At 45.4% G+C, this 14,564-nt stretch overlaps 1 protein-coding gene across 1 annotated transcript; it reads left to right on the top strand.

Moving 5' to 3' along the window:
• The first annotated feature begins 1,709 nt into the window (after window positions 1-1,709).
• On the top strand, window positions 1,710-5,596 carry LOC119372796 (uncharacterized). Its single transcript, XM_037643160.1, has 2 exons — window positions 1,710-2,182; window positions 5,053-5,596. Exons 1-2 carry the CDS (start codon window positions 1,710-1,712, stop codon window positions 5,594-5,596), a joined length of 1,017 nt encoding a protein of 338 aa, XP_037499088.1.
• The last annotated feature ends 8,968 nt before the right edge of the window (window positions 5,597-14,564 follow it).

Below are 14,564 nucleotides of genomic sequence, written 5' to 3'. Positions count from 1 at the left end.
CGATGGAAAAGTTATTACGAAGTAGACTAAAGTGCATCTCAAAACGACATCTTGCACCTTCAGTAGTGCAGACACGACGTGCGATCAGCAAGAAATGACCCTCGATTATTGTTTCCATCGCTCACTTTATGGGAGCTTGTACAGCAACGATAACGGTGGCAACTCGTTAACTGACAGCTTTAGTTGGGCATCCGCAACAGCCCCGCGGATACAGGCTACTGTTGGAAATGGCTGGCAGGTTCCGCAGAGCCGCTGCAGACGCCCAGCTAAAGCTGTATAATTAGTACCTACGAAAGCAGTACACTCACCGTTAACTGGCGTCCGTTGTCGGTATCCGCAGCTCCATGAATATTCCGCCCTCCAAGCGTCACTTCGTGCACGGCTCGAGCCGGCGTCAACACCACCGAAGACGCGCAACCTACGCCTGCCTACGCAACCACGCAACGCATTCCAATAGACCAGGAGACTGAGATGACTGAGACGACTGAGAGAGGAGAGCGGCGCGCCACCCCGGCGCCAACCCCGTCTGTACGTTGCCGAGCAAGGCGCCACAACGGCGCCAAAGGGCGAGCGTGCGATATGTATGGCGTATACGGCGGCTCTTCCGTACACCGAAGCCAATCGAAACGCGCTTCAGGAGGGTCCAGTGACTCCTTCCCAAATGCGAACTCTTTTTCTCTGCCTGTACCTTCCAAAAGGGGTCAGATGGACACCCGAAGAGAGTCACGGTTCCATGACCCTCTTTTGACTCTCTTTTTTCTTAGAGTGTGCTTCCAATAGCAGTTATCTGTGTTCTCAAATCAGCCCATCTTTATGCCTGTTAAAGAACCCTAATTGTTAAAAAAATGTTGCTGGCTTGATATGTCAACTTCACGACCATATCCCTAGAGTTTGTATCGCTCAAGGTTGAACGGCGGGCTTGTTGGTGATTCATAACATCCAGGGCTACAGCGCATCCAAGACGGGAGGAAGCGAGGGACACACATACACAGCGCTAACTTTCAACAAATGACTTTCAACAAATGTGCTCAACAAAACATGCGCTGTTTGTTGAACGTTAGCGTTTGTATGCGTGTTGCGTGCCTTTAGCTTCATCCCTTCTTGGATGCGCTACACCTTTGGATGCTTTGAATCGCTCGCTGTGTTAATATGGCAAGCTTGCCTCAAATTGTTCGTAATATGCCGTTATAGTTTTGACGCTCTTTTGCCACATATTACCACACTGAACATTGTCACATAGTATTGATAGTATGGTTTTTCTCCGATGCCGCAGCACTTACTCGATCTATTATAACTAAAAATTCTCAGTTTGTAAAACAGCACGTTTTGTTGTTTCATTCCGTTTTATTATTTTTTCCTCTCCAACTTCGTTCTCTTCGAGCAATCGTGCCACTGATAGCAGCAATAAATCCACAAAAACTCAACATTGCTTTTCACCTTTTAAAAATGTTAAGCAAAAATTCCCGTTTTAAGCAAAAATAACCGTTTGCAAAAATAAACCGGACCACGCATAAACGTTTCTAAAGGTATAAATGAGTAATTACTATAGAACGTTGAGCTAAAGCGCTCAGTATGAACCATCGGCTTTCTCATAATGAAAGGTTTTCTAGAAGAAGCATACGAAGAAGAAGAAGAAGAAGAAGAAGAAGAAGAAGAAGAAGAAAACTGCCACGGAAGCAACGCGTTTCTACTCGGTCGGAAGACCACAGATGACCGCGATTCGGAAAAAGCTGGTCATCGTCGGTGATGGTGAGGGCAGCGAGAGGCGTCCTCGAAACGTCTTCGGTGATGGCGAGCTTGCGGATGCCCCTGTGCCTGCCGTCTTGGATGTCGCCACCATCGACGTCAGGGCTGAGGAGGCCTTATGGGACACAGCGGGGCAGGAGGACTATGACCGGTTGCGGCCACTGTTGCACCTGAAAAGAGGCGCGACCTTGATGTGCTTCAGCATCGACTCGCCCGACTTCCTGCACAAACCGGAGTCGTGGAGGCCGGAGGTCCGCCACTTCTGCTCCAGCGTGTCCGTCATCTTTGCAAAGGTGATGAACCCCGGCTGCCACTTGCCCATGCTGGCAGATCCAGCCATGCCGAAGCACAAGCACGGTGTTCGCGAAGAAAAGACCACGTCGGTGAAGACCAACGCCGACGACTCACCTGGAGTAGAATGCCAAGACCAAGGACGGTGTGCGCGAGGTGATCGATAGTGCAAAGACGGTCACCTTTCCCATGTGTAGAGGCCGTAGGATATTAAATTTATTCCGCAATATAGAATAAACCTCTTCCAGTCCCGGGTGAGAAGCCAGAAGGGGGCTGGAGGAGCTTCTCTCGCTTGTGTGTCTTACTCATATTAATGTGCGCGCCACCAACAGCTCTCGGTTCGCTATCACGTGCCTCCTGGAAATTTAGGAAAGCTTACATGTTATAATGTTGTTGTTGTACCTCAGACACTTAACATAAATCGGATGGTGCCCTGATTAAGGCAATTAATTAGCTTGCTGAAGGACTAGGTTTAGAAATAAATAGTTTAGGCGTAACTCATTCGTAGTATAAACAAATAAAATTCAGAAATAGGACGCTACTGAAGCGTACCGTAAGGTGAAGGAAGAAGGAATGCCTCGTTACCGTAGTACGCTGCTGTTTCGTTGCGTTTGATTCTGACCGCACCGCCGCAGTTCAGTGTGAGTGAATACGATACCCATGTGTATTTATACAGGGTACTTTTTGACAACGCAGATTTTTGATAAAAATTCTTTGACATTCAGAAGCTGTCATTTTCGCACAAGAAATCTATGTCGAGGCGGAAATACTTTGCAGCAACTAAAATGAATTCGACGCGACCGATTAACAAACACTTGTTAATTAACTTTTTAATTATTCACTTGAGGGCAGTCATTCAAATTCATATGGCATACCCACTTTTTTTCGAAATCACAAACGTTGCACGTAATTCGAGGTACTATTAATCAGCGAGTTTCAAGGCCGATATAAAAAATGATGGCACCCGGCGCGCAGGATACGCGGCCTCTGTTACGTAAGACCGGAACTACGTGTGACAAGGAAGTGATGAAATGTGAATGAAGGTGCGTCAAAGCAGAATCTGGTCAGGGAAATCGGCAAGCGTTCTGGAATGCACAACTAAAGAGCCTATTCTTTGGGTGCAATGTTTAGGGCTTCTCTCTTTCTTTCTTAAACTGTAAAGAGGCGGGAGAAACTATTTCGCCTGTCTGCAAGAAGCGCCGCAGTGGCTGTCCCCGAGTTTTATGCTTTACAGAGAGAAAGAAAAGGCTGATATTTCGGTTTTCTTGTGCACAGCTCGACAGAAACAGATAAGCACCAAATACCGCACGCAAGGGTAAGGTGATCCCACTAGCGCAAGAGATACGACTTGCCACTTTGCACGGAAAGAAACGACGACGACGCGCCTTTATTCAAATTTCGTCACTTCGTGTCACGGGTATAGTTCCGGTCTGACGTGAAAAGAGTGGGCGCGTTTCGAGCGCGCTGGGAGCGATCAGTTTCGATATCGCCCTTAAAATTCGATGATGAATATCTCGAATTACGTGCAACTTTCGTGATTTCTAAAAAATGGGTATGTCATAGATTATCATGCACTACAACTTTCTAATATGAGCAACTGTGTTCAAGTGAATAATTAAGAAGTTAATTAACGGGCTTTTCTTAATCTGTCGCAACAGTGTCATTTCATCTGGGGCAAAGTATTTTCGCTAGACGTACAGATCGTGTGCGAAAACGACAGAAGCCTTGCTCTCACATGATTTTTTAAAAATCTGTGTTGTGTAAAAGAACACCCTGTATAATGGAGTGTGTAGAACCTACCATGGTTATGATCGATCCGCAAACAAGCTGAACAAGCTTTTTGTTGGGCTAGTTGGTGCATGTTAACGGAAGGAATGAGACGCCAACGAGACAAACACAAGGAATGACACGGAGGAACGCCTACTGACAACTGATTTCTGACAACTGTTTTCTTCGAATAAAGAATCATTTGTCAGTAGGCTTTCGTGCGTGTCACTTCTTGTGTTTGTCTCGTTGGCGCCCTATTCCTACCGTTAATCCGCAGGCCTTCTCCATACAGCGTGCTCAAACATTATTTGGTGGTTTTGGCACATTAAATACCTAATTAATATTTTCCTGAACCGCGTGTAGTCTTTCGCAGTCATGTTTATTTTTCACGGCCGTTCAACTATCACTTTCATCAAAATAAACTCAATCCATTAAATGTTCCGGCGTACGTTGATTTGGATTGATAAATCAAGATCGCCAGCATATCATCGGCTCTCGCTCATTTTATATACAAAGCCTCAAATTTTGCGTAGTATGCCGATAAGCTTTACAATTTTTTGCTACACATTACCACGTCGAACACCGTCACTCAGTATCATTGGTAACACTACTTTTGTACACGGACTACCATGGTACTGACTCGATCGCTTATAAGGAAAATTTCTCAGTTGTGAGAACAGGGCATGTTTCGTTCTGTTTGATTCCGTTTTCCTTGTTTTCCTGCAGCTTTGGCGCTTTTTCACCACATATTACCACGTTGAACATTTTGACTGACGTCTCATAACATTCTTTCTTAGCCAATGCCTTTGTACTTACTCAATCGTTGACGGTAACAATTTTCAGTTTTGTTCCTCAGACAATGGGCGCAGCCCACTCCAGGGGATATGTGCGAGAAGAGTGAACGCCTTTTTTTTCCATTTCGTTTTCTCCGTTTTCCTCCATAACTTGGTTGTCTTGGCGTTGTCGCGCCATTGTGAGCAGCAATGCATCTACGCGAAGTCAGCCTTATTCTTCACATTTTAAAAATTCCTGCTTGTAGTTATGAACCAGATCTCGCATAGCAGTGTTTCGCATAAATAAGTAATTACTCTGCGCCATTAAGCTTAATCGCTCAGTACGAACCATAGGCTTTCTTTTTCATCTTGAAATAATGTTTCTAAGAAGAGGCGCACGAAGAAGAAGAAGAAGAAGAAGAAGAAGAAGAAGAGGAAAACCACCCTAGGAAGCAACGCGTCTATGCTCCCACAGAAGACCACAGATGAGCGCGATCAGAAAGGAACTTGTGATCGTCGGAGATGTTGAGGACAGCGAGACGCGTCCTCTAAGCGTGGGCAGCGATGGTGAGCTTGCGGAGGACTCTGTGTCCACTGTTTTCGAAAACTACGTCAACACCACCGAGGTCAGGCTTGGCGTGGCCTTGTGGGACACAGCGGGGCAGGAGGACTATGACCGGTGGCGACCTCCGTGGCACCGCGACAGAGACGTGGTCTTGATGTGCTTCAGCATCGACTCGCGCAACTTCCCGGACAACTCGGAGTCAGGGAGGCGTGAGGTGCGCCACTTCTGCCCCAGCGTGTACGGAATTCTTGCATGGACGATGAATCCCCGCAACTTCTTGCTCAAGCTACCCGATCCAGCCATGACGAAGCAGAAGCACGCTGCTCATCACGAAGGACGTGCTTTGGCAGAAGAGAACAACGCCTACGGCTCACCTGGAGTCCTCTGCCAAGACCAAGGATGGTGTGGGGGAGATGTGCGACAGTGCAAAAACGGCCACCTTACACAGGTGTAGAGGCTGCAGAATATTGAATTTATTCTGCGATATAAAATAAACTTCATCCAGTCACCGGTGAGAAGCAGATGGGGGCTGGAGGAGCTTCTCTCGCTCCATTGTCCGAGTCAGATTATTTAACCCGTGCGATACCAACAGCGCTAGGTGCGCTACCTTGCCCATTCAGGAAATTTAGGAAGGTTGTTCGTAACACTGAAAGCAGCTGCAGAGTACTATAACGTCAACCAACAAGAGGTCACTCACTACAGTTGCCCAGGGGCTGTGTGGTTGGGTTTGATTCCGACAGGGCTGCCGCGGTTCAATGACAGTGAATGCGAAACCCTTGCGCATTGAAATTTAGTAGCACGTTGAACGCCACATGATTAAAACTGCTCCGTAGACACCCTCTACAATGTACCTCCACATCAGATCGGTGTTTGGCCACGTTAAAGGGGCCCTACAACACTTATGCAAGTAATCATCGAATGCCAACATTAAAAGAGCCTATTGCCTCACGAATCCACTGTTGCAAAAATTTTCAGAATCCGATGAGTACGAGCGGAGTTACGTTATTTGTCGCACTCTTCAAGCGCTTTCTCGCTCCTTTCGTACTCTTTTCTCATTCTTTTTTCCTTTGAACGTGCGGCTTTCTTTCTGTGTGATCGCTAGCGTGGGAGCGGGCAAGTGGCGGCATCCCGCTGCAGCCGCCTTTACTACGCCGTCGATCGCTTCCGTCGATTGCTCCTCAAGCAGAGAGATTCGCCGGGCGAAGGAGCATGAAGGGGGCCGGAGAGGAGGGGGGGGGGGGTGCTGCGTCGCTCGAGCAGCAACCGTGAACTCCGATCATGAGGGTTCGGTCGCTAGCGATGGCGCGCGCTATCTCGGTAGACATCAGAAAACGGCCCGCTTTGTTTGCGTTTAGACTAAAGACAGCACGAAAACCGCTTCGTTCCCTGGAGCGGCAGGATTTCCTTGCACCAGCATTTTGTAGTTAAGCAAGATCGGACCAAAAAGAGTTAGCTGCTAGCCCGACTTCGTATAACATTACATTTTTTTTTTGCTATCACAATCATTGTTTCGTTCTCGCGACGAAACTGTGATTTTATTACTTCAAATCAACCCCTCCTGTCCCCATAACTGACGCCTCTGGTTGCCACCATCATCTTTATTGGTCTCGTCCATGTCCGTTGCAGGCCAGCGGCCTCTCCAGGTGATCTCCAATTGGGCCTGTCTTGCGCCGGCTGATTCCATTTTATGTCTGCAATCTTTTTTCAATGTTTCATCACACCAGCGTTTTCTCTGTAGTCTTCAACTATGCTGCCCTTTCATTGGCGCAAATTCTGTAGCGGTAATACACAACCGGTTATCTGCCCTACGCATTACACGCAGACACACTGGGCCTGATTATGTACACTGTCAGGTGCCTGAAATATTTGCACAGTAGCTGTTCTCCTGCCTTAACGCGCCACTACAAAACACTACCTGAAGGTTTTATTGTACGTGGTTCTGAATTTGACTCAATAAAAACAATACAGCGACAGATATAAGAAAGCCTTTCGCCTTTTTAAACGCCACTAGACGATGCAAAAGCTCGCTTAAGGATTGACGTAAGCTTGAGCATTCGCATACCGTCGGCACTCTCTTGTCTCCACTATCTCCACTCATCACTCTGCTTCTTCCTCGCTCTCATGTTCCCTACCCCGCCCTTTCTAACCTTCTATTGCAGAGTAGTAGGCCACAGTGAGATATAGCTTTGGCTCACAACTCTGCCTATTAAGTGGACGGGAGGATGACCGCCGCCGTAGCTCAGTGGTTGAGCATCGGACGCGTTATTCGAAGGTCGCAGGTTCAGTCCCGGCCTGCGGCAAGTTATCTTTTCGTCCACTTTACTTTCTTATAATAATATCTGGGGTTTAATGTCCGAAAACCGCGATATGATTATGAGAGACGCCGTAGTGGAGGGCTCCGGAAATTTCGACCGGCTGGGGTTATTTAATGTGCACCTAAATCTAAGTATACGGGCCTCAAACGTTTTCGCCCCCATCGAAAATGCAGCCGCCGCGGCCGGAATTCGATCCCGCGGCCTTCGGCTCAGCAGTCGAGCGCCATAACCACTAGGCCACCGTGGCGGGTCTTTCTTTACATTTATATCCTAATTACTACAAATAACACCCCCTGTACTTTCCGTGGCATTATTGTGTGTTAGTGCTCATTAATATTGTGTCTAACAAAGAAAAATGAGCGCTTAAAGGAGCACTGACATCAAATTTTAAAGTCGAGATGTCCCATTCATTCGATTGCTCGGTATGCATAGGTCTTCTTAGCCAAATTTGAATGGCGTCCGTCGCGTGGAAGTAATTTTATTTCTAGGGCAAACAGCGGAGAAAAGCTCAACGGAAGATTGATCACGCTGCGACATCGACACTAGTGCTACGTGTAAGGTGTGATACATTCCGCAAATACCATCCTGAGTGACGATACGCTAGTAACAGTGACGTCGCCGATCTGAGTGTATTTATTGTGGCGCCGACGCCAGGTGACGCTGTCCCTCCGAGCCAGTGGCTCTCCTTGCTGTCTCAATCCGTGCTTGCGATTTATCGTGTTGCATCGACTAATTTGTCGTGTGCTACACAGCGCGAGTGCGATCAATCGGAGCGACTACGTGCCAGCATGTCGGGGAACCGCTGCGTAGTGCTGACCTGCTCGTCGAGGCGCGGAAAAAGCGGAAAGTTCGTGGCGTTTCATTACACGTACGGTACACGCCAACACGACCACAAGCTATCAAAAGTAGAGTAGCCTATAGATAAATAACATCGCTAACAAGTAACACGCATGTAGCGTTAATTGTGAATATTAGTTCGTCCGTGGACCTCCTTGCGCTGGCGTAATACCGGGTTACTGCCGCCGTAACCAACGTTTATAGATACTTTTTCAGGCGCCGAATTCACAAAGCTTTCTCTTGCCTGCGCAATTTCTTAGCCAAGAATTATCGTATCTCGAGGGAACACGATAGCAATGGTACGAATTTAACTTACTCGCCACTTTTGAGGGCAAGGAGGCAACGCGAAAGCCGATGAAACGACAAGGAAAGAAAGAAGTGCGCGCAGGTGATAACAAGGCAGCACGCGAAGCGTCTAGCATCGAGGGTATACGAGGGTCTAGCATCGAGGGTATAGCGAATGTATTTTCGCTGTATCTCAGCTTCCAGTTCCGGGCGTCTGCTACAGCGCTTACGCGTTGCAGCAGACGTCCTGGGGTCTTGCGCGAAGCCAAGTGCTCGTGTTTCATCGATGACCATAGCTAAGAGAAATCTAGTTGCTCGATGGCGTTAATAATCCGTGCGCTATCTCGTCAAGTGCAGGCGAACAACGCTCCAGATGGACCGCATCTATAAACCGCGCATAAATTGAAACATTGAAGGTTTGAAGATGTGACCAAAGCGTCTCCCCCTGTTTACCACAACCAGTTACATTTTCATGAAGCTGCGCTGCGACTCAAATTAGGCATGTTCGAGCACGGTATGGTGGTTGCCATTAGGGTGTTTTGTAGCTAGACGTAAAATGTTGCATTTCTTACAAAGATCTCAGTACAAAGCATAGGAGCAGCTTTTGAGCCTACGGAGAACTGTACAGAAATATAAAGCAGCAGTAAGGAAGGCATGATGCGCGTAATGCCGCAAGTTCAATTAACCGCAGCATTTTGACAGGGCCGGAATGCCAGAGCAATTGTATACGCTTAGATACGTGAACGCGTAATACGAGGAAGATTCGTCGGGAGGTTTCTACGAGCTAATGCTTTCCAGAAAACACGGCGCAGTCACTTCGCCCTTGCGGAGTTAGCGTGAAGAAACATAAAAGAAGTGGCGTTCAGTTGTCTCGGCCTGAAGTGACATCACTACACGTGCGCCTGGATTCACAGAGCGCGCGTGCTGCGCGTTTGCACGATTAAGAAAAAGAAAAAAAAAGCAGACGGCGGTCGCGTTACTTACTAACGTCTATGGAAGCGAAAGCCATACAAAAGCGAGTGAAAGTGTAATTGTGCTTATATATAATAATCGAAGCAAATTAAGTGAGCAGTGATTTGTTTAGTGAAAGTTTATTGAAATGTCGATAATCGAAACAAATAGAATATTCAATTAGTGAAAGTGACATCAGTGACAGTCAATTAGCGATAGTTGATTAGTGATGTCTCACTCGATACAAAGTGCACGGTAATATAACCACACTTGATGGCTTTTACCTTCGAGTCACCTTAGGCGAATGCATTAGGATCCCAAGTTTTTTTTTCTCTTTTTATCGACTTTCGCCGGACGTTTTGCATTAGGTGTCTTTCGAGGGAAAGATAAAAAAAAATGCCAGGCCTGCGCTGAAACCGCAGCACAGTCACAGCGAAAGCTGGAAGAGCGGCGTTTCTGGAGCGCGTTGTAAGCTCTCTTCGGGCTACAATACAAGTACACTAGAAAGGTACCCACTACGCCATAAATCACTATTTTAGTGAAGTTGGGAAGCACCTACTAAGCCATTATTCGTCATTATGCGGAGAAGCGAGGCACCAGCTACACGTCTGTAGGCATTATGTGCATTTTGTTGACGCGACGACTGATGACGATGAAGAATTGTGGCTCAGCTCTTTGTAATGGGTTGGAATCTTTAAACGGCCCACCAGTTATGTAATTTGAATTGGGTGACGCCCGATCGCTATTTCCCTCTCCCGTCATGCTGTATAACATACGTTGACGTGGGAGAGAGACGGGGGGGGGGGCGAACAACTTTACTGAGACCCCGAGGAAATGGATCATGCGCTTATGGGCTTCCTTGGCAACCAAAAAAGTGCACTTGCGAGGAACCCACTAGGCTATAAATCATTGTAATTTTACTGATACCCCGAGGAAATGGATCACGCGCTTATGGGCTTCCTTGGCAACCAATCCAAGTGCACTTGTGAGGAACCCACTACGCTATAAATCATTGTAATTTTTTAGAAGTAGGGCAGCAGGCACTGTGCCATTTTTCGTCATTCTACGGAGAGCGTTGGTACCTGCTAAACGCATGTAAGGCATTATGCGCACTTTGGTGATGCTGTGCCTGATGACGATGAATTATGGCAGCGCCCTTTGTAATGGGTTGGAAGCATTCAAAAACTTCTCGTTGCGCAATTCGCATTGTATGACGCCTGGTTACAGAATTCGCGTTGTGCGACTCTTGGTGCTTATTTTACTCTTCTACCACGCTATATTGCATATGCTAATGTGGTACCTTCCCGACATGAAGCCTGTATTGGACCTTTTTGCAACGCAGTTTCAAGCACCGGCATGGCTCAGAGGTTGAATACTGGGCTCCCACGCAGAGGGCCCAGGTTCGAACCTCGTTGCATCCTGGAATTTTTTTCTTAATTCGTTTTTTTCTTATTTCGAGCGATACTGGTTACGGACACCGGCGGCGGCGGCGGCGGCGGACAACTACGGCGCCAAAAACGGCCGGTGAAATGATCTCATAACAGCTTTCGCTGTAATATATATATACAATGAAGCAAGTGTTACAGTGGGCAGCTCTCTTGCGAAGCACTGCAGCGGTGGTCGAGTCGCTACAGCGTCTGGCTGCAATGCGGGAGGTACTGGGTTCGATTCGCAGTATCGCCAAGCACTCATGTATTTTTTTTTATGGAAAAACAGATAGCAAGACCTGAGGTTATGTGTTACGGGCACTCTTTTTTTGATAACGTGGCCTTTCCGCTCTCTTCTTTCACTCCCCTTTAGACCGAAAAACGCTGCGCCATGCTCCCTCACGGGTCACAGAAATAAGAGTACCTTTTTTTTCTCTAACCACTACTATCGCAAGAGCGCCCAGTCCCGAAACCCAGTTATCATACCTGGGCATTACTTTTCACGACTCTGGCTAATCGAGCGCCGGTCAGACATCACGGTGTTTTCAAGAACATCAACAGACACGCGGCGGCCACACTGCTAGCGGTCAAGATGACTGCCTTTGTCGGGACGTGTTTCCGTGCCAGTTGGGTGGGATTCATTCCACGCAGCAGCGCAAAACGACACGGACAGAGAGAAAAGACACAAACACAGTGATGTATTTTCTTTCTCGGTCTCTGTCGTGTTGCGCAGCTCCGTTTAATGCCTGTGTAAATGGTTCTAAAGAACTCCAGCAGGCTATCGAGTTCTGAAAAGAGGGCAAAACAGTAGGCCTGCGAAAAGATTACAGCAAATTCATTTACGTCATTAAGGGCCACTCTTCTTTTTGTAAGTACTTGAAAATTTTAAATCAGAGTTTATTCTTTATCAACAGCAGTTACAGTATAGATGACAGGTGGACAGACAAAAATCCGCGTATTCAGCTTGACTAGTTTTGTGCCCTAAATAGTAATTGGCAACACGTATGACAATACGTAGAAATATCACGCGCATACGTAAAAGTATGTACAGCCACGGGCGAAAGCTTGGTTATGCTGGTTGAAGTCGACTAGTCTATTCTACATATTCGACAAACGCAATCTGTAGAAGCAATGTTAGACGGAGGAGCTGTCCTATAAACTTATTTTTGCTGGTTGGTTGCATAGTTTCCAACTTCTTGCTCAGAACTGTACATTGTAAAATGAAACATATTGTTTGAATGCACACATTTTATGTAAGGTTACATTCATTTTTGCACAGCAGGAAACATACTTAAGAAATGAAAATGAGATAGAAAAAGGAGAACTAGAAAGCAAATAGCAAAAATCATATAAAAGTTACAGTAAACAAAATAACGTAAGTTTTTTGTTTAAAAGATACAGGCATACATACATACATACATACATACATACATACATACATACATACATACATACATACATACATACATACATACATACATACATACATACATACATACATACATACATACATACGTTGAGGTGTAGTGAATAGGATGAACTGCTATAAAACAACAATGCTGATACACTCAGTCTTGAGCACATGAGGTTTCAAGGCAGTAACTTACAGAGAAATCTCTCATCAATCTTATGTGCCAACTCGGCATTTCTGGAACCCTCCTGGAACAATTTGATGCATAGTTCCTGCTGCTGCCCACTCACAAGCAATTTTTATACATTTTCGTGGGCGCAGCCAACGACGATATATAAGAAAAGAGCCCGTGACAATGTGATGCCAAGGAAAAGCGCAATGCATCACATTTTGGTACATGTCTGCAATATGACACATAATTTATTTACATAGTCGGGCATATTGACAACACTATAACAAGCCATGTTAGGTGACGTGGGCTGAAAAATTGGCACAGGTCGGACAAATTCTGGACAATACATAAATAAAACAATTCGCTGTTACTAAGCTCCTCGGTACAAGAATGCTGTTGACGTGTCAAGACCCTATTGCTTCTCCTGAAAACACTCCTCAAAAACGTTTAAAAGTGTGCACATTGAGAGACTGCTGTATAGCAGTCTCTCATTCCGCTCGAAAAAAAAATTTCACTGCACTTCTGGACAAGGCATGTGATGTGAAGCTTCAGTGCCTTGCATGTATATCTTGCTGCTGGCCTCAGCTGCAATGTTTATCAGCAGAAATTTGCAGAATGACATTTTATAATGTACCACGATGAAGTAATTATGTTTCAGGCACATAAAACATGGACAACAAAAAATAATTTAAAAACATTTACCTGGCACAGTTTACAGAATCTTAAATACATTTTCATGGAGCAATCACAGCTTATCTGAAGATAGTAGTAATGGTTATCACCCTAGAAATTTTTTTGAAGTCGCCAGTTTCAAGATTAGAGTATACCAACAGCCTTCTTCAGGCTAAATCATTGTACAGACGCATCAAAAGGCATAAGTAAATGCATGCTATAATCACCCTACAAAAAGCAATAAATACTTTCAGCAGTAAAATGAGCAAAGTTGCATAGATGATAAACTATTCGCAGAGTATACAATTACATAATGGAGAAACCCATGGCAACAAACACTATATGAAAAAAAAATTAAAACTTACACAGTACATGCAGAGAGGTTGACTGTTGATGAGGACAGACAGGCGACGGGATAACATTACACACGTGCTAAAGCCTGTTGGACGTACTAGGAATAGTGACGCTCCTCTTGCATCTAAATATCCGTGGAGAAGGACCTTCCAGAGCTTATATAAACATAAAATCATTTGTGCTATACTAATGCGCGTATCCTGAACGACTATATCGACCAAGTGCAAAATTACTCACTTCAATGGTTTCATTCTTGCACTACCAAACATGAAAACACGGTTTTGGTTGCCGGCCATGGCTGCTGTTTCTAATGGCAGTGAAATGCAGAGACACACATGCATTTGATTTACGTGTATGTTAAAATTCAAGGTAGCCGAAATTAATTTGCACACTACCACTACAGTGTGATTTACATTAATGTCAATGTTTTGTATATTAAACGCAGAATTTAATTAATTTTGAATCCTCAAGTGCAAGGAATTGCTGAATGATGCACTGCTCAACAATTAAACTGCAGCTGTGCAGATTCTCACCATACAATTCTAACTGTTCCAGATATCACAATGCATTCTGTCTGTTGACCGTGCACATTGAACAGCAGGACACAGTCACTGGTAGTCGCTGTCTACTTGTTGGCCTTGTGCGTTTTGTCCGAAATACACTGTACAATTAGATGACAGTGAGGCACCTGATCCCGTGATACTGCTGGAACATAGAAAAATGCAGATGATTGTTACAACCGCGCTATGTGTAAACTGGACAACTGATATGTGCTAGAAACTCCAGCTCTCGTATTTCAGAAGCCGATTACAAGTATTAAGAAATATTAAAAACCAAAAAAGGTCTGAACATAGAGCCACCAACAATGAAGTCTTTGAAAAAAATTATTTATGATATAAATGTATAACTACGATGTTCATTTTGAAGGCAACAAACTTCTGCCTAATAGTGAGACATAAGCCAATAAAGTATCTTCTATTTCGACTTTACACTAGGTG

Source organism: Rhipicephalus sanguineus, chromosome 1 (assembly GCF_013339695.2).
Source record: "Rhipicephalus sanguineus isolate Rsan-2018 chromosome 1, BIME_Rsan_1.4, whole genome shotgun sequence".
Taxonomy (NCBI): Eukaryota; Metazoa; Arthropoda; class Arachnida; order Ixodida; family Ixodidae; genus Rhipicephalus; species Rhipicephalus sanguineus.
This window is presented reverse-complemented; position numbering and strand designations above follow the sequence as displayed.

Coding starts and splice junctions, on each gene's coding strand:
- LOC119372796 (XM_037643160.1), top strand. CDS start 1,710: ATGACCGCGATTCGGAAAAAGCTGGTCATCGTCGGTGATGGTGAGGGC. Junction 2,183..5,052: donor GAATGCCAAGACCAAGGACG/GTGTGCGCGAGG, acceptor ATGCTCCCACAG/AAGACCACAGATGAGCGCGA.